The sequence below is a fragment of the Epinephelus lanceolatus genome, chromosome 10 (assembly GCF_041903045.1).
Source record: "Epinephelus lanceolatus isolate andai-2023 chromosome 10, ASM4190304v1, whole genome shotgun sequence".
NCBI lineage: Eukaryota > Metazoa > Chordata > Actinopteri > Perciformes > Serranidae > Epinephelus > Epinephelus lanceolatus.
The window spans coordinates 14,798,927-14,824,998 of record NC_135743.1 but is presented as its reverse complement, the minus strand read 5'-3'; the positions used below and the strand labels follow the sequence as shown (position 1 = coordinate 14,824,998).

The 26,072-nt window shown below is 43.9% G+C and overlaps 1 protein-coding gene across 1 annotated transcript; it reads right to left on the bottom strand.

Annotated features, from left to right (window-relative positions):
• Positions 1–2,784: 2,784 nt before the first annotated feature.
• LOC117266172 (uncharacterized) lies at positions 2,785–14,433 on the bottom strand. Its single transcript, XM_033641190.2, has 16 exons — positions 14,129–14,433; positions 13,008–13,192; positions 9,805–9,858; positions 8,159–8,214; positions 7,748–7,814; positions 6,873–6,998; positions 6,577–6,773; positions 6,252–6,392; positions 5,518–5,683; positions 5,273–5,441; positions 4,743–4,887; positions 4,054–4,638; positions 3,853–3,951; positions 3,569–3,706; positions 3,435–3,489; positions 2,785–3,345 (listed from the first exon to the last, which is right to left on the bottom strand). The coding sequence occupies exons 2-16, from the start codon at positions 13,060–13,062 to the stop codon at positions 2,918–2,920; spliced, it is 2,481 nt and encodes an 826-aa protein (XP_033497081.2). The 5' UTR covers positions 13,063–13,192; positions 14,129–14,433; the 3' UTR covers positions 2,785–2,917.
• Between the last annotated feature and the right edge of the window lie 11,639 nt (positions 14,434–26,072).

Here is a 26,072-nt window from a genome sequence, read left to right as displayed (position 1 = left end):
ACAACCTCTGTCAGATTTTTTTTCATTAATGTCATTATGTTAAGTGGGGTTGAGAACCGACATAACTCACTAAAAGTGTATTATGCAAACAAATAATGTGCCCATTTCTGCATGACCGGCAAATCATGTAGAATATAAAAACAAGAGCTCTGTCAATGTCAAGAAAATGTGCAGCAGTTTACTGTATCAGCTTCAGCTGACAAGCTCACCTCTGGTCATGTTACATAATTCTCCAAACATATTATTATATGCTAATTCTACAGTGCATGTTCTCTTGAAGGTCCAGTGTGTAGGATTGAGGGGGATATATTGGCAGACATGGAAAACAACATAATAAGCATGGTTTCTTTAGTGTATAATGTGTTTTTGTTGCCTTAGAATGAGCGGTTAATATCTAAATAGGGAGCAGGTCCTTGTTTGAGACATGTATAGCTGACACATTCTGTTTGTAGCTACACAACACGCCCCTACATACCACACCTACCACTAGTAAAAGACAAACCTACCAACGCAACGGCTATTTGAACCATGCTACAGTGCTACACTGTAGCAAATAAATGAGACCAAATGTAACAATAATCTACTTTTTAATTCATAATACATGAAAAGGTGATTTACTTTATAAGTAAAGAGATGTAACCCATATCCTACCCTTAGCCTCCTCTCTTTTAACTTAATAGCTAATGTTAGCTAATTGCTTAGGTAGCATTAGCATGAGTAACAAGATGTAGCCTTCCCATTACCCTTAGCCTAATGTTACCCACCCACCTCTTTTTTAGTGCAATACTTCATAGCTAACATTAGCCAATTGCTTTAGTAGCACTAGCATAGGTAATGAGATGTAGCCCTTTCCATTACCTGTATCCTACTCTTTACTTCCTCTCTTTTAACAGAATACTTCATAGCTAATGTTAGCTAATCGCTTAGGTAGCATTAGCATAGGTAAGGAGATGTAGCCTTCCCATTCCCCTTACACTAATGTTACCCAGCTCTCTTTTAACGTAATACTTCACAGCTAGCTAATCCCCACCTTAGCAGTTTCACAAGGACCTTTGTTTCTGTGCCAAGGAGCAAAGGAGGTTAATGGACTGACGTGTAGGTATGGTGGGCGAGTCATGTAGCTAGAGGGCAGCTCACGTAGCTGCTCCAGCTGCAGCTATACCTACTCTTGTCTACAGGGACTGCCATGTTTCACCGCAATGTCTCTACAGTAGCCTAGAACAGACAAACCAAACACTAGATGGGGCCAAATGTGTTTTTTGCATCAGCCACCACAGTTAGCAGCCATTCTGCAAAGAGCAGCAATGGAAAAGCACTAACCTTTTAAACAAGAACTGGCTTTATTTGCTGTTTTTACCAGTTTAAATCACCTGGTCCGTTTATTTTAAAGAGGAAGAGACCTCTGCTGTTAATTAAGCTAGAAATCTCCTGAACAATGAACACTGAAGCAATATGTAGTGAGAGTTCACGCGAGAGTTTCAGCTGGTTGCAGTTTTGCAATCCTGGCTGCTAGATGCCAATAAATTCTATGAATCCTACAGACTGTTCCTTCAACATTAATGGTCGTTTTGTATTTTTAAAATGTACAGCAAAGATTTAACAATGTCAAATAATACATGTGTGGAACTCATTTACACTAAGTGAACAGGTGTGGCCTTGGGGTAGGGCTGTAAATTGTGCTAAATCTGGCTTTGCAAGTAGCAGGGTAAGCACCGTGCAGTGGGCCAGACGCTGTTGGGGGTTAATCAGGGAACAAAATGACCACCTGTTTTTGCAAAGCGATGAGGAAACTCTCAGTTGTCTGATTGGAGCATTTGTATGGGGATTATTTTTGGGGTGGCTGCCTGATTGCTCTCCTGGAGAATGCTGACTTGAACAAGGTAATGTGGCTGTTCTGATGATTACACTGGATAACTACACTGGAGTTACTGCCCGCTGGCAATGAGCCTACAGTGAAATGTCTGGTCTTAAAATGTGGACACAGAAATCCACAGCTATTTCTTTTTCTGCGTCTTTCACATGTATCCTCACACAGTTCAATCATACCCCACACACACACACACACACAGAGGGACACTTAATTGTAAGCAAACAAATAACTACAAGTGCATTTGGCTTTAATGCTATTAAATATACATGGAAGCAGTTGGGTGTTGACACATACAAACAGAAGCAGCCTTGTGTGCTCAGTCACACACAGTCGGACATATTGAACGCACACATACTTCACGCACAAGCTTTCTGCACACACTTGCACGCACACACACTGCTTGTTTGCAGCTTCTGCCAGCTTTCTCCCTCTGCATGCCGACTGTGTGTCTGGCACCGGGGTTAAGGTCTGGAGCCACACACAAGCTGCGTGCTCTGTCTGGCTTTTACACACTCTAAATGGGCTTTATGAATGGCTAGGACTCAATGACTGAGTCAACACCAGGGGCCACACTCAACCCAATCCGACAACGGGTTTTGGAGATAAGTCAGAAACAACATTCTCCCAGCACAGCCAGGAAGCATGTTTAAATTAATATGCCACCAGGTTTTCTTTTGTTTTGCACTGCAAACATTGTGCTGTGGAGTGTGTCAGTCCACAGATGTGTTGCTTGTTTGCCATTTCTGGCCGAGCCCAAGTGTTTTTAAACAGCACTCTGCAGTGTCTATGTGTGTGCATGTGTTTGTGCTCTCGTTGCCCCATCAAAGCCATGTTTAATCTGTTCGCTGCAATGAATCCAGCTCTCGACATTGCGTGGAGCCAGTGACTCTGACAGCCTTTCAATGATGGATGGACAGATGGAGGGATGGAGGCCGCTATTCACAATCTTGTGCCCTTGGTGGGATGCATGTTAGCCCCATTCATTACCATCAGAAACATAAAGCGCTCTCCTACTGTACATACAAACTGATACACGCACACAAATCCTCACCACTGCTCTATCATTAGATCCAACACCCGACTGACATTCAGATCTGAATCCAGGCTGAAGTCAGATTCAACAAAAGGAGCAGTTGGCGGAGTAAGAGGGCGGAGGCCAGATGTGAGCGTTTCAAGCCAGTCGGCAGCATCAAACGATGACGGAGCCCGCCGTTTTCGTGACTTCCCATTGGATGGCAGAGGGGAGGTACAGATCGGGGGTGGGGGAGGAGCTGGGATCACCTGGCTGGGGTTTATTACAGCGGGAGATGGAGGGAGCTCAAGCAAAAGAGAGGAGCAAAGAGGTGAGGGCAGGAAGCTGTCGTCCTTTTGCTGCTGGGAGGCCTGGGACTGATCAGCTTGAGGAGGAGGGGGAGGCGACGAAGGGACAGGGACTGATTGGGCAGGGGATTTATGATCACAGACACTGACAGAGCCTGGAAACGAGGTAGTAAAAAGGATAAGACACTGAAAGAAATACAAGTGTCACTTAAGTTGTATTCTTTATGAATTATGGGATACTTACCAACACAAGTCACAGGCTCATCCAGAATGTCATCTATGGACTGCCGAGGGTCCATCTGTGGCCAAAAGAAACGCTTAAATCCTGTGCAAAACAAACTCTTGGTGGTCTTTACCTGTTCATCTACAGACTCTAACCTGTGCTTTCTGAATCGCCTCCTGTAGTTCTTCCTCCAAGCTACGAATGCCAGGCAAGGTCTGAGCTGGACTTGCTGTAATCTGCACTGGCAGCTCAAAATCCTGGCCAATCACGTCACACGGTTGGCAGCAAAACACCTGATTAGCAAGCAGGGGTAAATGAGTTGACAGGTGGGTGATGAGAGTGTGCCCACGTTTGACCAGTTTTCTAGATTGAGGGCTGTGTAGCATGCCCTTGAAAAGCAATTATCCAAGATATGTATGTGTTAATTGGTCATGTTTACCTGTGTAAACAACACCTCTGCCTGTGTGTCTGTGTCTGGCTTCCCTCTGGAGCATCCAGGATCCTGTTGCAGGAACGGATGAAGGGATCCTCCACAAGACTGGAGGAATAATTTAAAAAAGACGTTAATAATTCTGGAAAGCATCATCCTGTTATTCTCCAACTCATCATAGACCAAAGATCCAAGCCTGTGTTTGCTCACCTCGTTGCCTGTGTTAGTGGAGCGGTCCCTGGGCCTGCTCCGTAACCTCTCCCTCATCTCCAGCTCCACACTCAGCTCCTGCTGCTGTTGTTGCTGCTGCTCGCTCTCAGTTCTCCAGGGAGTCCCACACTGCAGGGGCGAGGAGGACGACATGGGTAGACTGGGACTTGGAGTTCCTGAGGCAGTGCTGGCAGGAGCCAGGAAGACGGTGTTGGAAAGACACTGTTCGCCTGCCAAACTGACTGACACAGCATTTGAGAAACCGTTCGGCACGTTGTTCAGAATTCCATTTTGGGCGTCACTGAGAATCCCATTAGGAACTCTGCTGTCCGCGATGTACATCTGTTGGTTCGGACTACTGCCGGGGGAGTCGTGTCCAGAGCTGGAGCTTGAGCTGGGGCTCTGGCTCGGTGGCAGTGGGGGACAGGAGGTGAGGGGCTCCAGGCTGGTACCCAGCTGGCACAGAGGAGCAGGGGTGAGGCAAGCATGGGGAAGCTGGAAGGGTCGGAGACGCTGCAACAGAGCAGGCTTGGTGCCGGAGACGGGGAGGCCGCGCTTACGCAGCTGCTGCCGCAACTCTGACACCTGAAGATACAACGGTGAAGGGGCAAAGGACACTTAAGAGTTTGTCATCACAGTGAATTGTAAATACAGCCATTAGTCTCTCAGTGCTTCCATGCAATTCTTACTGTTAGATCAACGAGATTTGCAGGGAGAAGCTCAGGCTTGGATGTAGGGTTTGTGTCTGTAGGGGTGTGGTTTGTTGTGGCGGGAACAGGTTGGGGATTCAGGGGCAGGGCTCCAGAGGACTTCACAAGACCATTGTGATCTTCACTGAAGGAATAAAAGAAGCATTAACTCACCCAAACTATTTAAGGACAAACACAGAAAACACACCAAGCAGCAGCTAAGTGCAGCCCGCCACAACAATTACAGGGAGGCATGTTCATGTATTTCAGGTGGGGAGAAACTCTTTGCAATGAAGGTCATCATGTCACAGTGGTCACGGGACTCTGTTCACTGACTGGCTGCAGTATTCTGAAGCCGCAATTTGCCACTGAAAGTTAAACTATCCCGACTTTTTAGTGTGGCTGCACTTCTCTGCAGAATCAAACGGCCATAGCTCAGTGTGTTTCCAGTGTAACATCTCATTGATAAAGCAGAGATCTTCCTCGTTCGCTCAATCTGACACTGTATCAGCACTGATCTGTTTGGATACCTGGGCTCCACAGTGAGCTGTTGCTGTGGTTGTAGCTGTTGCTGCTGTTGTTGCTGCTGCTGGTTCTGTAGGATTTGCAGCTGGAGGATGACCTGCTGCTGCTTCAGGAGATGGGAGTAGGCTGGGTCTAAAGACTGGGTAGAAGGAGGGTTCTTCTGTTTGGCTCCTCCTGGACATAAATAATTGTTTAGGATCAGACACATTAAGGGATTGTGAAGCAACGTAGGAAAGTAAAGTATTGCTACCTCCAGTCCCAGACCCTCCTCTCTGGTCTGGAGGAATGTACTGGTGATATTTGAGTTTCCTCATTTTGGGTTTGGTGTCCCGCGGTTTCCGTGGGCGGGGGAGATGGTTGAAGTTGAGGGAGGGGGCCAGGGAGGAGGTGCAGGTGGGGCTGGGAGGCCGAGCTGTCTGTAAAGACACATTACCCTCAACTGTAACTGTGCTGTGGCTGTATCGAGTAATTTCTCAAGTAGCATCTCAAATATCACAGAAAAAATGTCAAGTCATTTCACGTAGTTTGACAGTCTTTGTCCCATGTCAAGGTTAAACTGTACAAATGCCTCACAAATCTCCAAATGACAGCATGTGCTGGTTCTGACACACAGCCATGCTGCTCATATGTGAATGTGTTAACCTACAGGGCAAATACTGAGCTCCCCCAGAAGTGCAAATTGACAGTAATGAATGCAGAGCAGCTTACAGCGGAGCATTGTGTTTGACAAAACAGACGAGTGACCATCCTGTTAGGTTGAAGACCTCTGCAATGCTCTTTTATCTTTTATGCTGTATACCTGCCGTGAATACCTGTCTCCACAATACACACACACATACACAATCTAAATGTTTATCTGGATGAAAATGTCATATTACAACATGTATGTGTAATGAAATGTTATGAAAATATTTTAAAAGAAGGAGACCCTTGTGAAATTTAAATAAACTAAAGCAAAAGTGATAGGGGCTAACCCCACATTACCTTTGGCAGCAGGGGTGTGGTCTGAGACGTCAGATACAGCCCACTTGGTCTCCCAGTTGTTGCCATGGTGTTTGATTCACTCAGTGTTACACTCATAGGTTGTCTGATGCCCTCGGTTGCCGGGAGCAACGCCAAACCAGACTGAAGACAGAATATCAGATTATCAGAGCTGACATATGAGGCTATTTATAAACTCATCAGTCTGTTAATATTCACTTTAATGTTTTTTAGAGGTTATTGGTGGGAAATAATTCATCAGACTTCCTTGTTGCTGCCAAAAGACATGAATCTTATTCAGAACTAAATCTCAGTGTTGTTTCCGCACCTGAGCGTGACCGGCGCTGTGGTTAAGAGGCGGGGCCACACCTGAGAAGTCACTCAGCAGTTGGTCACCTGAGAGCCCTGGCAGTGTAGAAAAGGTGGGTGATTGGTGAAGGCCATGTTGCTCAGTGGGCGAGGAGGAGGCGCAGGAGGGGATGTCATCTTCGAAGACATCAGCGGACAGAGGGAAAGAGGCAGGGCCTGAGGAAGTGAAAAGTGAAAGGAGGTCAAAGGAGGAGGAGAGGAGAGAGTGTGACTCTGCCTGTGTGTGTCGGTGCATGCGGATGCGTGTTGACTCACGGTTCTCCAGGGGCAGTGTGTGTTCATGCTGTTGCTCCACAGACCCAGGCGGACGTTTGATCCTCTCAGAGAGGTCCTGAGCATGGCGAGCCTTCTTCTGCCTCTGGGCCCCACACACAGTCCTCTCTGCAGGTGGGAGAAGGAGGGAGGAATGGTGCAGATAAGTGGAGAGATGAGCCACAGATGGGAGATCAGCAGAGAGAGGAGGAGTGGAGAATGGAGAGAGGAGAAGCAACAGGATTTCAGAACATATGTGATGTGAGCATGCACAACAGCGTTGCCACAGGCAGTCAGTCCCAATTCAAACCAGCAGAGGCATAAGAAATTGTAAACACTCCTGTCCATAGGGAGATGTATTCCCCTGGATATGAGCGCACTCATAAACACATTCACACAACGTTTTTAAAAGGGCAGAAAGGGAAATCAGATAATTTGAAAAGCCTGATATAATAATAATAGTCTTTTCAAATTAAAAGGAAGGTTAGAGGCTGCGGAGAGGAGGAGGGGAGAGAGAGAGATAAAAAGACAGAGATGTCAGTGAACGATGGCTCTGATCGCTGGATGGGTGGGTTTATCATGCGCTGTCAATCACTGATATGTTTGCAAGCTGCTTTAAATGCAGAGTTACAGTGTGCAACAAGGTCACATATCTATTTAACTGACAGCTGATGAAACGGCAAGCCCATTGCGAGATTTACACACTGCGTTTCCTTGCACTGTACGACAGGGAGCGGGAGAGCAGCACAGACGTGATAAAATACAGACAGAAAGACAGAGAGAGGTAGGGAAATATGTAAGGATGCACTTTGCTTTGCTGGGAGCACACAGGGTAAAGCAGGAAGGAGACATCAACATTACTGAAGGCAGGACTTCACCTTGTGCAGTTTCAGTGTTCAGACCACTAGGGGGCAACTTCTGAGCGGCGCCATCTTCAGTTAGACGCTGCATGAGGAAACAGCAGGTCACACCAACAGACAGGGCCCACAGATTACAGTGCAGTTCATACAGCTTCATTAAATAGTCATTTACACCAGTGTATCCCCCAAAACATATGCAGGGATCCTGTGCTGCAAAGATTCACCACTGAAACCAGCACAAATTATTTTTAGGTGGTGGAAACACTGACCTATGCTATCATTTCTCACAATACAGGTAAACAGAAATGTGGTCTTATTCTAATATAATCAACTATACAAACACATCTAAATGAATGAACATGACATCAGCATCAGTATTTGATCTATGTGATGCTGTTGGATGTAACTGAGACACTGGATGCTACTCACCAGAGCTTCACTCTGGTCTTTCTCTGCTTTCTGAGGGGGACAAGTAGATTTCAACCCTGCGGAAACAGAAGAGATGCAGTTATATGACGAAATGACAATGCAGCAGAATGCTCGCATAGTGGAGCAGCAACTCAGGTGAACCAGTGCATCAACAAAGCACTTTCAGCCTTCAGCTCATCCCTCCAAGTTACAGCAGCACGGAGCATCTGAGGCACTCTCTTGTGTTGGCAGGCATCAGTGCTTCTTGTGCAACCTGCTTCAGCCTCAGACAACGAGGAGGGAACTGAAGCAAGGTGCACAGCCTGTCTACAAAGTCCCTGAGATTGTTTCTTTTTTTTATGTCTACACCCTAGACTAGTCTGTATCATCGTCACTGCACAGATCTGGATGAATTTGTGTATTAATGCCTGATGTGTAGAGCATATTGTTGTTGTTGCATATGTTACCTCTGATACCTGCTATGTGTACTTGTACTATGCAGACTTATGTATCTGTATCCAATGCACATCTTGTATATTATGTATATTTGTGGTGATGATCCTTATTGCTACCTCTGAAACATAATAAACATTTTGCACCCTGATATTTTATCACTGTTACAAATATTGTTTAATAATGCTGGAAGTATCCAACTAGATTTGCAGTATAGAATAACAACATTAAAGGTAAAGTTCACTGCAAAATCAAACATACATATTTTTCCTCTTACCTGTAGTGCTATTTATCAATCTAGATTGTTTTGATCTGAGTGGCTGAACGTTGGAGATATGAGCCTTGGAGATGTCTGCCTTCCCTCCCATATAATGAAAGTAGATGGCACTTGGTTTGTGGTGCTCAAAGAAATACATTTGAAAAAACTCAACAGCAATGTCTCTTTCCAGAAATCATGACCCGGTTACTCAAGATAATCCACAGACCTTGTTGTGAGCAGTTTCATGTAGGAACTACTTTCTCTCTACTGAACTACACCCGCCAGCCATATCACTGTGCAGAAGGAAGCGTCTACTCATCTACTCATGGACAATGATGAGATGTAAACATTAATGGCGTCCTCCACAGCTGGCTAAGCTATAACGTTAGCTAGCTCAGTGGTGCTAGGTGAGCTAACAGTAGATGCACATTTCCTCCTGCGCAGTAATACGGTTGGCAGGTGTAGAAAGAAAATAGTTCCTACATGAAACTGCTCACAACAAGGTCTGTGAATTATCTTGAGTAACTGGGTTGTAATTTCTACAAAGAGACATTGCTGTTGCGTTTTTCAAAAGTGTTTTTTGGCCCTTTGAGCACCACAAGCTGAGTGCCATCTAGTTCCATGATATTGGAAGGAAGGCAGACATCTGTTTGGTTGATATCCCCAACACTCTGCAACTCACACCAAAACAATCAGGACTGATAAATAGCACAACAGGTAAGAGGAAATATATGTATTTTGGGGTGAACTCACCCTTTAACCTTTTTTAAAATTAGACTCCAAAGGAAAGTAAAAGCTGGTCAGTGCAGTAAAACCTCCCAAGACATTTTTATGAATCAATAAGCAATCATGTGTCTGTGAAAACAGGTGACCTGAAGTCCATTAATATGAAATCCAACCTGCAGTCACAGTGTACAGGGATCAATCACAATGTAAATGATACACAGAGACTAACCAGAGTCTGCATTGATTTCACTCTGCCTTCGGTTCTGAATCCTCAGCTGCAGGACTGAAAGACAAGAGCAGAGACTGAGCCGGCTGGAACAGTAAGTTTGTTTGATCTGAACGACAAACGATCCGGAGAAATAAATGACACATAGAAAGGTAAGAGTTGAGCAATGTAAGCATGATCACTGTCAAACGATATGGCCTTGTAACTTATATTACCCCATGACTTTGCACCGCTTGTAGATTAAATATCTCCCTGCATGCCGGCACACATCTACACACCTCGCATATGCACATTAGCATTCAGTACGCACACAAACAGGTGAAGCAGGGTAGGGCATGATACATTTCGGTGAGTTTTGAGACCTGAGAGACCTGGCGAGGGGAGGGAGGACTGTGCAGGCAGGGGGGGTTGAGGGCAGTGACTATTTATCTCTCAGTGTGTCTATTTCTGTTGGTCCCATCCCCCCTTCAGCTGTCCCGCTCTCTCCACAAGCCTCTCATACATCCCCTCTTCCTAACGTCATCCTCATTTGTGCTGCTAACTATACTCTTCCTGCCTCTCTGACGACTCAAAACAAAAGTTTAACGTTGCAAAAATCTGGATTTAAAGCAGATTAGCACGCCGTGCTCCGTCGTCTTAACAAGTTAGGGAAGCAGTGCTTATCACACTGCTCTGTTTGATTTCAGCGTGTGTGTCTACCATTGGATTGTTTTGTATTTTAACTGGAGGCCCAGTACAAGTCTTAATCCCACTACTTAACATATATTACATTAGATTACACAGTAGTTTCCAACCTGGGGGTCAACCCTCGTTAAAGGATTAGCAGCTAAGACAAAATAAACAGATTTCTAAGAATTTTGTTAATTGTTTTCTGACTTTTTCATTTTTAATGTTTTGGAATTTATTGGTAAAACACTGACTATCTTCGCCTCCTTAGGTTCTTAAAATCATTCAAATTAACTATTTTAGAGGTTTGTTTTGGTTGAACGTCTCGCAGCTCAGAGACGTGATGAGGGGCTGCAAGAAAGGAAGTAAGGAACTATTATTTAATCATTAGGATTCACATTTTCTTAACGTTGACCTTGACATGTAGCATATGCCTGCATTTGTGAACACTTTGCATGGGAAACAGTTTGTGTCAAAGCTCAACAATAACAAAATTGTTAGGAATTAAACAATGTATAAGAACTTCAACAAACTCACATCATACTATGGCTGACAACTTCCACAAAGGATCAGTTAAACAAACCTGCAGACCTTATAGACTGGCGCAGACTCAGCTATGTACATACATGATGTCAAACAGAGCAGCTGCCCCAAGGAATCACGTTTTCCAGCAGGTGTTTGTACACCTAGGGGACTGCGTCTATGTCATTTCCCCGCCTCTCTATTTTACCAGCCGTTAACGACAGCTGCTGGGAACACAACAGCAGCCGCTACAACTTGTGGGGAGACTTGAATTATGCAGTTAAAGGAGGGTTGTTCGGTGCCATTTGTCACAGAATGCAGGTTGTGTCCTGAAAGTTGGAACAAGCAGAGTAATGCGTTGGACTATTAAAACTCTTTAGAGCTTTCAGCTATTCCTTGATTACTTTTGCCCTCAGAATCTAAAGAATATTTGTAGACTGTGACAGGATATCATCATCAATAACTCAGGATCTTTTTTCCCAAATTTTAACATGGATTGTTGCTTATTTAGACATTAATATTTAATGTTGTAGGGACTTAAAGGGGCTGGTAGGGCTGCATGAAATGAGGAAAATACAGTATGTTGTTTATCGTGATCACGATATTACTTGTGATAAATAATACAATCATTTGACTCAGTTCTGCTGCTTTCATACTGCTAAGATACAACAAATGGAGAGATGTCGTTTTGTTGTAGACCATCCTGGAACTTAGCGTCACCCTGATTCCCTCGACAAAAAGCCAGTGGGATTTTTCCTTTGGATTTTGGATTATCACATCTCCGTAAAGGCAATCACCAGAAGTAAAAAGCTAACGTTAGGCTACACAAACTACATTACAATTGCATTAGCAACAGTTAGCAAACATCTTTTTAAGGACATTTAAAGCTTAAAAACTCTTGAGTGGGGTGTTTACTGACATATTTCATACTGTAGAACAAAAAGTGAAAATCTCTTAACCTTGTATCAAGCACAGACCTTATTCAGGTGTGTAACCAAAACCCACTGACTTCAAGACAAGGAAGCCAGAAGTGATAAAATGCTAACTAATTTCCATGTTTTAGGACTCATTCCTGCAGCACTTTATTGCTAGTTTAAATTTCTAAATGAAAGGAAATTATTTCCAACATTCTTCTATTGAACAAATCAAAGACTGAACAGGCACCATTTAAAAAAAAAGAATGACTGCTACATTTTTCTACTGATACTCTCTTTGAAGTAATTAAAAAAATGCATGTGCCGTATTGCACAAGTTGACTTCACAATAACAATATTTTTTTTATTTATTAAAATCAATTTTTTTTCATTTAAAAAAGTTTTTTAAATCTTTTCTTTTTTTTTTTTACTTTTTTTTTTTTTTTGGTAGAAAATTTAAATAATAATAACATTTATCTTAAAGGCCCGTCTGTATTTCCATGTGAATCAACAAGTGTCACATTGAAACTGAGGATTGAACTGAACATAACTGGCACCAATTAAAAAAAAGAAAAAAAAAGAATGATAGCTACATTTTTAAGTGCAGTTTTCCACTGATACTAACTCAAAAAAATGCCCGTGCAACATTGCACAAGTTGGCTTCACGATGACAATTTTTTAAAATTAAAATCTAAAATCATTATCTTTCTAATTATTATTTTTTCGTTTAGAAAATTAAAAAAAAAAAAAAAAAACAATAAATAAATTATTGTGCAGCCCTTTATCCTGGTAAAAGCCCATCTGTGTTTCCATATGAGTCATCATACAAACCATGTGGTGGTTAAAGTGTCACTTGGTAACATGCAGAGATCTTTAGCCCCGGGCTCAGCTGTCTTTCACCTCTGTTCAAGACATCTCTGTCTGTGTGTATCCATCACTAAATCCATTCACCATCAATCAATACCTCCACTCTATTGATCATGTGATAGACAGCTGGTGAACACTTCACCTCTGCATATTCATGCTAATGTTGCCAATTGTTGTGGGGGAAATAAATCTTTCTCTGCTTTAATTAGCGTGAGCTGAGACTCCAGGATTCCTCACCTGAGCGGAACTTGTTCCGGATGAGAAGCGACCTCTCGGAGGCCAGTAGTGTCATGGTGGAGAGGGGGGGTCTGGAGGTGTGTGTGTGTGTGTGGGGGGGGGGGGGGGGGGAGTAGAGGGAGAGAGAGGAAATTCCTGGTGTCACTCTACCAGGAGGAATGGACCCCCTCTCCGTCTGTCTCTCGCTGTTGCAGGGGAGCAGAGGAAGCAGGGGAGTGAGAGAGACAGATGCTTGTTAATCCACTGATAGACACAAACTGATATTGATAGAGGCACACAAAGCACGGCGGAGATAGATGGAGGGGGAAATAGAGACGCAAAGCCTCTCAGACCTACAGGCAGACTGAACGCTGCGGCGAACTGCTCTGGCAACAGCAGGCCTCCCTATAGACAGCCTGTCATAATCACACAGAGAGTCACAGAGGCCCACCCACGGAGACAGAACTAACGACACAGAGAATTAAACAGACAAGGAGGCGTTTTAGGGAGACAGAGCGAGGAGCCAGAGGAAGTAGGGGAGGAAGAGGAAGAGCGAAGGAGACAGAAGCGCCCAGCAGATACTCGGACGTCAGGGCCAGAGGACGCTGATCGTGACAGACAAACATGAACTTACAAACACCTACAGCGTCGCACATTTTGCACTGTGACAGCAGGACCTCGAATCTGTCATGTGCTAAAAGAAGTGGAGCTGCCTCTCAAATAGAGAGAGCGGGGAATCTACATAAGCTGCATTAGTGCACACACACAACCTATTAACAATATTGATTCGAACTGGCCGGCCATGGAACACCCAGAGGAAGCTTGGACAAACACACACACACACAAAACCACACAACCACACACACACACGTGCTGTGGAAAAGCTGAGGTTATGCATACTAAATCACCACAGTGCTCGTCCTACTCCCAATCCCATAAAACACACACACACCTCACTTATTTACAATATGAAGAAGTCCTAAAAAAGGAGGCTACTCACTCATTAATGCAATCAAATAACAAGCAATTGATTGAGATTTCTTGTGTGGCACAGACGTTATTTCACAGTGGGGCACTGAGGCACAAGAAGGCACTGAAAACACTGAGAGAATAAAAGCAAGAGAATGAAAGAGAATACTTACAGGAAGAGAGAGAATTGAGTCCCTTGGGGGAAATTGGAGTGGATTTAAGATTAAATTGAGAGAGGTGCGAGATGGAGGAAGAGAGGGAAAGAGAGAACTTCGTAGTGCGTTTAATGACGATTTCTTTCTTTCATGTTCTTTTCATATCCTTTTTTTCCCTTTCGTCCCTTTTCCACACTTCTCTTTTTTGTCTTTTCCCTAAAGGTGAAATGCAAAGAGTGAAAGGATCAGTGGTGTCTTCGTCCCCTTGCGATAGAAGCTCTCCCTCTCTACCTCTGCCTCGCTCTCTCTGCCCCCTCTCCCCATCCGCCCCAAAGCATCCTGGGTCCTTGGTGCCAACTGTGAGCGACCGTCAAACTTTACCCCTCCCCCTCCATGGCCTCGTCTCCCTCCCCTCCCCTCCCCTCCTCTCCTCTCCTCTCCCCTATAGCAGCCATGTACTCCCCCTCTGCTGACTGATTGACTGAGCAGCAGATTCAAAGACAATAAGCACTTTTCTGTTTGTTTGTACGTGACTTTGACAAAAAGTAGATGAAGTCAGTGCAGTTCCTTAACGTCAGGAGCCAAACTGCCACATGATGTGACGGATAGAAAAGTGAAGGCGGGATAAAGAGACGGTTTATTACAAGGCAGCGAGAGCAGCCCAGGAGTGTTTTGGACTCACATCAAATCATGTACTACAGCAGGACTGCAGGCTCATATGCTCCTGTCAAGACACCTTTGGGTCACCCTCTTAAAGTGATTTAGCACTGTTTGCGTGCAAGTGTATGTGTGTGTGTGTTATGCGTGTGTGAGTGTGTGATACCACTGAGAGTCACAGGTCAGTAAGTCAGTGTCTGTCAGCATGTACATTTACAGTTTGTATCAGCCGAGCGAAACCGCCCAAGTTTCACCTCAAGCTTCTTAAGCAACCTGGGAGAACATGTGGGAGAGTGCTGTCCTGTGTGTGCTTGCTCTCTACACGTGTGAGTGTGTGTGTGAGTGTGTGACACAACCCAAAGTCACAAGTCAGTGTCTGTCAGCATGTACGTTTACAGTATGTATCAGCCGAGCAAAATCACCTCAAGCTTCCAAAGCAACTTGGAGAACATGTAGGAGTGTTTTCCTATGTGTGCATGCTCTCTACATGTGTGCGTGTGTGTGTGTGTGTGTGTGTGTGACATAACTCAGAGTCACAGGTCAGTGTCCGTCAACATGTAGCTTACAGTATGTATCAGCTGAGCAAAACCGACCTAGTTTTACCTCAAGCTTCCAAAGCAAGTAGGGAGAACATGTGGGAGTGTGTTTTCCTATGTGTGCATGCTTTCTACATGTGTGTGTGTGTGTGTGTGTGTGTGTGTGTGTAACATTAAGTCAGCATGTAGCTTACAGTATGTACCAGTTGAGCAAAATCGCTCTAGTTTCACCTCAAGCTTCTTAAGCAACATGGGAGAACATGATTGTGTTTACCTATGTGTGTAATCTCTCTACATGTGTGAGTGTGTGACACAACTAAGAGTCACAGGTACGTAAGTCAGCGTCCGTCAACGTGTACGTTTACAGTATGTATCAGCCGAGCGAAACCGCTCTAGTTTTACCTCAAAGCTTCCAAAGCAACATGTGGGAGTGTTTTCCTATGTGTGCGTGCTCGCTATGTGTGTGTGTGCGTGTGTGTGTGTGTGTGTGTGTGTGTGTGAGACGCAACTGAGTGTCACAGGTCAATGTCCGTTAGCATGTAGCTTACAGTATGTATCAAATCACCGGAGTTTCAGTACAAGCTGGGAGAACATGTGGGAGAGTGTTTTCCTATGTGTGCATGCTTGCTACATGTGAGTGTGAATGTGTGTTGTGTGTGTGTGACACAGCTGAGACTCACAAGTCAGTATCTGTCAGGATGTACACTAACAGTATGTACCAGGCGAGCGAAAGTTTCACCTCAAGCTTCCAAAGCAACTAGTAGGAACATGTAGGAGTGTTTTCCTATGTGTGCATGCTCTCTACATGTGTGCGTGTGTGTGCGTGTGTGTGTGTGACACAGCTGAGACTCACAAGTCAGTAAGTCAGTGTCCGTCAGCATGTAGCTTACAGTATGTGCCAGTCGAGCAAAATCTCCCGAGTTTCACCCCAAGCCTCCAAAACAACCTGGTAGAACATGTGGGAGTGTGTTTTCCTACATGTGCATGCTCTCTACATGTGTGTGTCTTTGTGTGTGTGTGTGTGTGTGTGTGTGTGTGTGTGTGCAAGTGCCTTAGGGCTGCAGAGGGGGAAAAAGTGGGGGAAGTGAGGTCGTAGCTGGAGCACCTGTTCCATTGATTTGACAGACAGGTCGGTGTGTGCTGGTTCAGCAGGTCGTAGAGAGTGGGGGAGACAGAGAGGGGAGGTAGAGAGGGTGAGGCAGAAGTTAGAGTGGAAAGGGCGGGTGCGACACAGTGGGGGAACTCTTTACGATGGGGGACAGGAAGAGAGCTGGCGTCGATACAGGAAAACAGAGGAGAGGGAAAAAAAAGGAGGTCGCTGCCATTTTATCTGATGTGGAAAGAAAGACTCTGACGTGGAGATCCACTAATCGGGGAACACGGAGCAGAGATAGCACGGCATGGGCCAATTACGGTTGCCATGGAACAAAATGGGACAACTAATGGAACACAAAATGAATGGGAACCTTAATTTAATACATGGTTATAGACAGACGGCTCTTTCAGGTGCCATTTGCGCAGTGCGTCCGCGTTTTTTTGTCATTATAGAATCTCACCTTTGACAGCTTTTCCTCTCCTGCCCTGCAAATGCATTTCAAACACACATAACACACATTCACACACACATATAAACACTGCCTGCACTGACAGCATGGCACAGTATTGAGGGAAAGATGATGTAATTGCTTATTCCTCTGCTGCCCCTCCACAGAAAACACCTTCTCCTCTACAGCCTGGGCTCCCTCTCTGATTAACACCTGTTACCCTCCCTCACACACACACACACACACACACACATACACACACACAGACACTATAGTGTTAATCCTGCACTGTGTCTAGTGAACGAGGAGGCTTGCACGCTCTTAACCTTTCCCTTGTGAAATATCATATTTCTCTGTGTAAGCCTGGACTCGTCTTTTTGCACAGGGCCCTGCCTTCATATGCAGCACACAGGCTCAGAGGCAGCTCAGAATAATATGAGCACTCATGGGCAATTTCATATTTATGTCAAACCTGCTTCCTTAGCAGCTGAAACTGCAGAGTTTGAACGTAGATCCAGCTCTCCCCAGGCTCACTCTCCTCTGCCTCTCACCCTGGGTAGAAGCACTGTATCCCTCCACCATTTGAGAGCTGAGACGCAGCATAGGGAATGAGCCGGCACATGCAACACATCATAAGTGTGAGTGTGCCCTCACATGGCTGAGCCGTGCAATGACAAAGAAATAAATAAAAAAGAAATCCATCCATGGTTAGTTTAGCTTTCCATCATTTTAGCTTTCAGTGGGGATAATGGGACGTCTGTGATGCATCAGAGCGGATACACAACAAACATATCAAAGTGCCGAATGTATCAAAGAGAGTAAAAAGCTGAAACACACCAGTCTAACACACTTCATTACATCTGCTGCCTCTCCCTGCTCGTTCATCACTGGATCTATTCCCGTCCCTTGCTCCTCTCCTCTCCTCTGCTCTCCTCCTCTACCTTTATCACTTCAATCACTTGGCCATGTGCCTCGTGCCACTCACAAGCCCTGCTGCCCGTTCCACTTCATGCAACACAAACACAGCCACACACACACGCACACAGACCACACAGAGACCACACAGCTTTCTGTCCGCACTCTGTCCATCATCCATCTGTCTGTCAGTCACTGCACTTTGAAGCTGTGTGCAATCTGGATAGCCACCAACCCCCCTGCGCACACACACATATACTGTACTGTACACACACATCCTCCAGCTGGACTGCTGATCTCACACACACTCGGCCGGCTGCATATTCATCATCGTCATCATGTGCTGAGGACCTTGTAGGCTCAGCGATGCAACAGCCCAGTGGTGTCAATTAGGGGACCCAAATCTGTTTTGTGTTACTGACAGAGCAGCATTGATTTAATAGCTGAACCCTCAGAGTAACCTTAACAATATGTAGGCAGCACTTCAGTGAGTGTCTCATACAAGACGGCGAGGAGCACTCGTTAGTTAGGGCCACATCTTTCACGGGACAGATAAAGAGGGGTGAACTGTAAGTGTAAGTATTAAATTAACAGAGTCAAGTTGGTGCTTGTGCTGCCTCGCAGGGCATCAGAGTGAGTATTATGAACAGGAAATATGCATAAAATCTTCTACTGAGGTATACATAATCCTAAAACACAATGTCAACACAGTGAGACAGTCATTTATTGACAAAATAACCATGTGGGAATGGTTGTTTTTGGCACCCTCTGGAGTTTGTCTATTCATCTGTGAACACACTGAATAATATTTAATTATAGTTACATAACTTTATTCATATGTCATGTGGAGACAAGCTGAGGGAAACAGCTGAAAGTGATAATGTGGAGATTTCACAGTTTCATTTGTGTCAATTTATTGAAAGGACATTCATTTCAGAACTGCAAATTATTCATATTTTTCGTGTAAATAAACTGGAGCTGCAACAATGAATCAATTAGTTGTCAACTATTAAATTAATCCCTAATTAATTTGATTATCACTTAGTGGAATTGGGTCATTTTTTTAGAGAGAAACAGTCTGAATTCTCTGATTCTAGCATCTCAAATGTGAATATATTTTTTGGTTTCTTTACTCCTCTGTGACAGTAAACTTAATATATTTGGGTTGCGGACCAAACATAACATTTGAGGGTGTTATTTTGGGCTTTGGGAAGCACTGATTGACATTTTTCACCATTTTCTGACATTTTACAGACCAAAAAACAAATTGATTAATTGAAAAAATAACTGACTGATTAATCAACAATGAAAGTAATGATTAGTTGCAACCCCAAAATAGACTGCGATATAATTTACTTTTTCTTTTTTTGCTGTTCTTTGTGTGTACAAAAAAATGAAACAATACCTCTTATAATGTTCAATTATTAGGGTGATTATCACAAGAAAAATACAAGTTTTTATAGCTACTTGTATCATTTTTCTTGTATTTTTGGTTCCTGGCAGCTTTATACTTTTTTTTTTCTGTGTGCAAATAGTGTGCTAGTTGTGCACTTCTACCCAAGTGGCTCTCGTAGTTGCTTTGTCCTAATGTTTTCTTTCTTTTTGTATATTGCCCTTGTGAAGCACTTTGTGACCTTTGTCTGCAAAAAAGTTAACCAAAATGAACCTGGACTCTGGAATTTCATCAAATGGATGCAATGCAATGCAATAATAGTGTAAATCATGTCACCATAAAGTAGAGCTGCTTGTTTTTTTTTTTTTTGCAACTTTGCCCACAATGGCCTGACACGAGTAGAGATCCTTGATGATAAGTTCACTTTTCATATTCATATCTACAAATAATACTCACAAGCATTTTGCACATTGAAAAGGTTTCGTCGATGTGTCGATTTTCTGTGCAAGAAGAACTCAGCGTAAGTTCAATCAGGAAAACCGTCTTTGAGCTCATCCATTCACAATCCTCTAATCAGCTGACTATATGTGTTCACTAGTTATCCAGTCGAACTTTGCCACAATCTCTATCAGCCAATCAGGATTCTACTGCAAAATTTTAAATCTACTCTCTCCCCTGCTGCTGTCAACCGTCATTTTAGGCAGAATTGTCGCACCCTGCTCCACCCTGTTCACCTCCAGCCATCATATCCAGAGTCCAGGACGAGCTCAACAAAGGCTCATTCCTCTACTCATCCAGATCATCAGCACTTCTCCATCTTCTCCACATCTTCATCTCATCTCACCTTCACCACCTCTACCACCACCAGTGTCTAGACCTTTGCTCGTTGCCATTGTATTCAGCCCTCTAGATCACATGCTAATGCACTGGGACGCTTGAAATAAACAGACAAAACCATGTCAGCCTGTAACTCTTGCAAGGAAGCAGGATGAGGAGTAGTTCGGTCAACGGAAGATACTGCACGTCTCCAGATGTGGAATGTAGAATACACCAAATGGCAACAGTCTACAGCACAGAAACACTGATGTTTTACTCCAATTTCAAGTTCTTTTGAAAGTGAAGGGTTTCATAAACACACTGCAATACCATGTCAAATTGAAAAAATAAACTACGTCAAAATATATATTATATATAGGCCATGATGTGAGCAGAAAGAGTACAGAGGCCCCATCAGAGCTGAAGTTGACCAGAAAGAGAACCGAGTCCTCATTCAAATAAACTGACAATGTGAATACAAAAAGAACTCAGTTCCTTTTTCTGTTGGTCCACTTTTTGGTACACTTTAAGAGCAGTTCATTTAAAAAGGACTATATGTGAAAACATGTTTTTTAGTACAACAGTTCCTCTTTTTGATTCAACATTGTTTCCATGTTGAGTTGTGTTGAAAAGCAACATTAATTTTGTTCCAAGAAGACTGCAACTTAAAAGATACCAACCTGTTTGGTCAAACTCAGATTCATATGAGCTTCAGCTGGACTCAACCATGATTGTGGACTTCCATTTGGAACATTGTCACTGCATTATGAAGTGAGCCTGTTAACAGCCAGTATGGACAAGAACAGCAGCCAATTACTCCGATACATATGAGCATGTGAGTGTTGTTTTGAGCCAGACTTAAAAAAACTAATAAATCCATTACCGATCCTGTTTGTGATGACTTTCATGGACAAGATTTCAGGCCGCAGCCGGGGGGAGGAAGGGGTCCAGCTTGGGGACCTCAGAATCGCGTCTCTGCTTTTTGCAGATGATGTGGTTCTGTTGGCCTCATCACACCGTGACCTCCAGCATGCACTGGGGTGGTTTGCAGCCGAGTGTGAAGCGGTCGGGATGAGAGTCAGCACCTCCAAGTATGAGGCCATGGTTCTCTGCCGGAAAACGGTTGATTGCCCGTCTGGGTTGGGGGAGAGTTGCTGCCTCAAGCGAGGAACTTCAAGTATCTTGGGGTCTTGTTCATGAATGAGGGTAGAATGGAGCGTGAGATGGATCAGTGGCTTGGTACAGCTTCTGCAGTGATGCGGACGCTGTGGCGGTCCGTCATGGTGAAGAGGGAGCTGAGCCGAAAGGCAAAGCTTTTGATTTACTGGTCCATCTACGTCCCAAATCTCACCTATGGTCATGAGCTATGGGTAGCGACCGAAAGAATGAGGTCGCGGATACAAGTGGCCGAAATGAGTTTCCTGTGAAGGGTGGCTGGACTCAGCCTTAGAGACAGGGTAAGGAGCTTGGACATCTGGAAGAAGCTCAGAATAGAGCCGCTTCTCCTTCGCGTTGAAAGGGGCCAGTTGAGGTGGTTCGGGCATCTGATCAGGATGCCTTGGGGTCCCCCAGGAGGAGCTGGAAAGTGTTACTGGGGAGAGGGATGTCTAGGGTGCTTGGCTCGGCCTGCTGCACCCATGACCCAGCCGCGGATAAGCGGATGAAAATGGATGGATGGATGAAATGAGTAGAAACCTCACTATAAATGGCAGCTGAAAACATTAACTGTATCCAACTGTGTTATTTATAATTTGACTGTGAGTCCTTTGGGGACCAAAAGTCATTTTTATAAGGACCTCCTCTGAGTCACAGGTTACACATTCAGTTAAAGGTAAAACAGTGAAAATGAAATATGCATGAAGTATTTGCTCGTTCAGTTTTACCAGAGTAAATACTCTCCACTATCTCTGAGAACACGCCGTCAGCAGCACATTTCTTCGTTCTCTGCTTGGTTAACCTTTGCTCCTAGCACCCTCCGCACCTCTCTCCTTCCACTGACCCTCTATAGAAGTCAGTTTGCCAAAATAAAACACAATGAAGCTTAGCGCAGGTCTCTTTCAGCATACCACAGCATCTCTATTTGCACAATGACCGGTGTAGAAATAAGGAATAGGACAGCCACGAGGACCCAGTCAGGCCATTTGAGCGATACAGTATTTAATAACTTATCTTGAGCCAAGCTCTGTTAGGCTCCGTGGCTTAAATGGAGCAGAAAATTGAGAGTGTGCAAAAAACAGGGGACTGTCTTACAAACTCAATTACTCCCTGGAGGCAGTCCAGCAGATATATATCAGGTATCTTAATTTTTTTTCCCTTCACAAAGATCCATGTAAAGTCTGAGCTCGTCTTTGGTGATTAACGTAGAAAAAGGAATCAGCTCCGAGGATCATCTTAAATTAGAGGAGAGATAAAGGACCCTGGCCCCAGTGTTCATTATCAAGGAGAGTTATATGTGATTAATATAAAAAGCCACATCAGATATACTTCAATTTTTTTAACATCTGTGTGGAAAAGACACCAAAGTGGAAGAAAAGACAATAGGGTCCTGCTGCAGAGCTCCAGGCTCAGGCCCACCTCCTGCATTGGGGAAAATCCTCGCTAGGGGTCTCTCAATCAAAACAACAGACCCTGGACTTTGTAGATTGGAAGCATGGGAGCTGTAGGCTTTATTACCAATGAAAATCTATCTGGCATGACTCAGGCAGAAATTATGTTCACACAATCAACTCTGTAAGTCTTATTCACATTACATTTCATATTGTGGATTCACTTTATGTCACAACATCCATCATTCATTTCCATAACTGCTTATCCTGTTGGGGGTTGTGGGGGGATGGAGCCTATCTCAGCTGACATTGGGCGAGTGGCGAGGTACACCCTGGACCGTGGTGCCTAATCGATTCTAATTTAACAGCTGCAGTGTTTTCTCTTTGTAATGTACCATGAGAGGGAATTAGCAAGCTAGCTAGCTAACTGGCCAACCAATTTAAAGAGGCAACAGACAGCATCTTTCCTAAATATATCATTATGAAAATAATGTGGGTTGCACAGGGTAGTGGCCACAGTAAAATCAGACTATCAGCGTTTACATAGGTTACTTAGTGGCTTTGCAATCTTTGTAATAAGCTTCTGCAACCAGTGCCAAAATTTCGCTTTACGGCAGGAAACACGTCATGTATTGCAAAATTGGTCAGTCAGCCAATCAGGGACTGGAGCTGGTCCTTATGAGGAGTTAGGCATGAGATAGTTGAGTCAGGAGCACAATGACAGACGGACAAAGTTTGGAAACAAGTGATAAACGGCCTAGCGAAAGAAAACGAGCTCCTCTGCCTGAGGAGGCAAAGAAGAGCAAAAAGGAGAGTGATAAAAGAAGAGGAAAAACAAGAGGTAAGGTGTTCAAGAGATGGAGGGAGCTCCGTGACCAAAAAGGCTTTAACACCAATGTCCAGCTAGCTTTCTTTCTAATGGATCAGTAAGTAACACGGCTAAATGTTAGCTCGACGAGAGAGGACTGTACTGTACTGGCTGCTAGTTCATTCCTAGCTGGCCAGCATCGCAAATCGCTGCAACCAGGGACCAGGTAGTGAGTGTTGGTCAGCTGATATCCTTGTTGCCATTCTACGGCAGCCCTCGGACAGTGATACAACCCTCCCTTCCTTCTGTTCTCTTCTCACGGAGGTAGCTATCGACGGACATCGCCCAGCTAAGTTACGCCCAGCTAAGTGAACGCTGAACTTTGTTTCCCATTCAATTTGAGCTCCAACCGGCCACATCGTTTCCATACGGTACTGTTTATTCTAGAATCGGGACTGTTTACATGTGCATATTGGTGTAATTCCACTGTGTCTGCTGTTGTTTGTATTGATACTGTACATATTGGTATAATTTACTGTGAGGTGTTTGTACTGGTACTGTGCATTCCGGTGTAATTATTTGCATTACTATTTGTTTTTTTGTTGCTCGGTCCTCTTACTCATTTATTTAGTATAGTGTCCACACACCTTCTCATTCTACATATACATAGAGGTATACTGGTGGCTTTACAGTCTAGATTTTATTGATTATCTCTGATCCCCACAGTCAATTTGGTCGTTGCGACAGTGCGACACAACGCCACTGACACTAGGTGGCGCCAAGCTAAAAAAAAAACCGAATCATATCTTCTTGCCTCCAAGAATGCTGCTCAGCCATAAAGTTAATTTTCCTCAGTGGCCACTTGCAGTATTGCAGCGAAAAAATCTCCTGCAACCTATTGCCAAAAAGCATTTTCCCCATAGACCACCATTATGAAAGAGATGTCTGTAAAACTGTTGACAGGACGCCTCGGACTGCAAACAAGGTCAGTTATGACTCTTTCTATTATAAATTTTTCATTGATGTTGGTTTTATATCGGCAAAACTTTCCTAAAGCCGAGAAAAGCATTTTTAAACTCTGTGATGTCACCACAATGTCAAGCTTATAAGCTGAGCAGGAACTCGCAGGTGGGGCTAGCAGGAAAAACACCAAACTTGAACGTATTCAGTGAGCCGCATACCACAGAAGTAAACCTGAGAAGTAGAAACTTTGTATGCACCGGGCAAGCAACTACACTGAAATGAATCTGCGCCATCTTGGCATCTGGTATGTGGGTATTATCATAAATCTATGGATGCACTCCAAATTGCACAATTTTCACTCTTCTTACTTTTAGTATGTACAGCAACTACCACAAAAAAGTATGCACTTTTGCATGGAGTATGCACACAATTAGGATGTACTACTGTCTCATAACAATGCGCCCTGAACTTGGACCCTCTTGCACATATATTTGTTACTTTGGGGATGAAACAAAACACAGTTCAAAGAGCTTACCAGAGACACAGGTCAACCTGGAGAGATCTGCTGTTGTTTGCAATGTATGTAGTTTTACCTTTTATGGTATAACTGCCCACAAGGTAGATTATAACATATTATATTCACCACAGTAAAATTACATTTCTCAGTCACTGTTATTTTGATACTTATACTCTTTTGTTGTTTGTAATCTTTATGATTACTTTGATCATCTAAACAATTAATATTCCTATTATTACCATTTGACTGGTCATCACTTTTGCTGTCAGTCGTCATTGCAGCTTCTGAGAGCTGTCAGTCAGCTGTCAACAAGCTGTCATCTGTTTGCAGCACAGTTGATGTGAGGAATCTTCTGTTGTGCAGAGGACTGTGGGTAAGAATAGCCAAAAAAGCATGCTGGCTTGCAATTCTGTAAAATCGCACCGGATGTAGTGGAACATCCTGGTATTTTTGGCATACTGCTTTTGAGTCAACACTTGACTCTGTAGCTCCTCTTAAAAAGAAGTTAAAAAAGCAAAGAAAGTTCGCTCCTTGGTATAACTCTCAAACCCGTAAGTTAAAACAAATATTGCGAAAATTTGAAAGGAATTGGCGATTGAATCTCGTTTAATCTGGACAGACAGTCTCAAAACTTATAAGAGGGGCCTCCGCAATGCCAGAGCAAACTAGCCCCAAACAACTCAGAGACTCTTTATCTGATGACATAGTTTCTCCAGATGGCATTGCTCTGGCCTCTAGCACTACCGTAAGAAACCTCGGAGTAATATTTGATCAAGATTTGTCTTTTAATTCTCATTTAAAACAAACCTCACGGACTGCATTTTTTCATCTGCGTAATATTGCGAAAATTAGGCCTATCCTGACCCGAAAAGATGCAGAAAAATTGGTCCACGCTTTTGTTACCTCTAGGCTGGATTACTGTAACTCTCTATTATCAGGTAGCTCTAGTAAGTCCTTAAAAACTCTCCAGCTAATTCAGAATGCAGCAGCACGTGTACTAACAGGAACTAAGAAACGAGATCATATTTCTCCTGTTTTAGCTTCTCTGCACTGGCTCCCTGTAAAATCCAGAATTGAATTTAAAATCCTACTGTTAACTTATAAAGCTCTAAATGGTCAAGCTCCGTCATATCTTAGAGAGCTCATAGTGCCATATTATCCCACCAGAACACTGCGCTCTGAGAACGCAGGGTTACTCGTGCTCCCTAAAGTCTCCAAAAGTAGATCAGGAGCTAGAGCCTTCAGCTATCAGGCTCCTCTCCTGTGG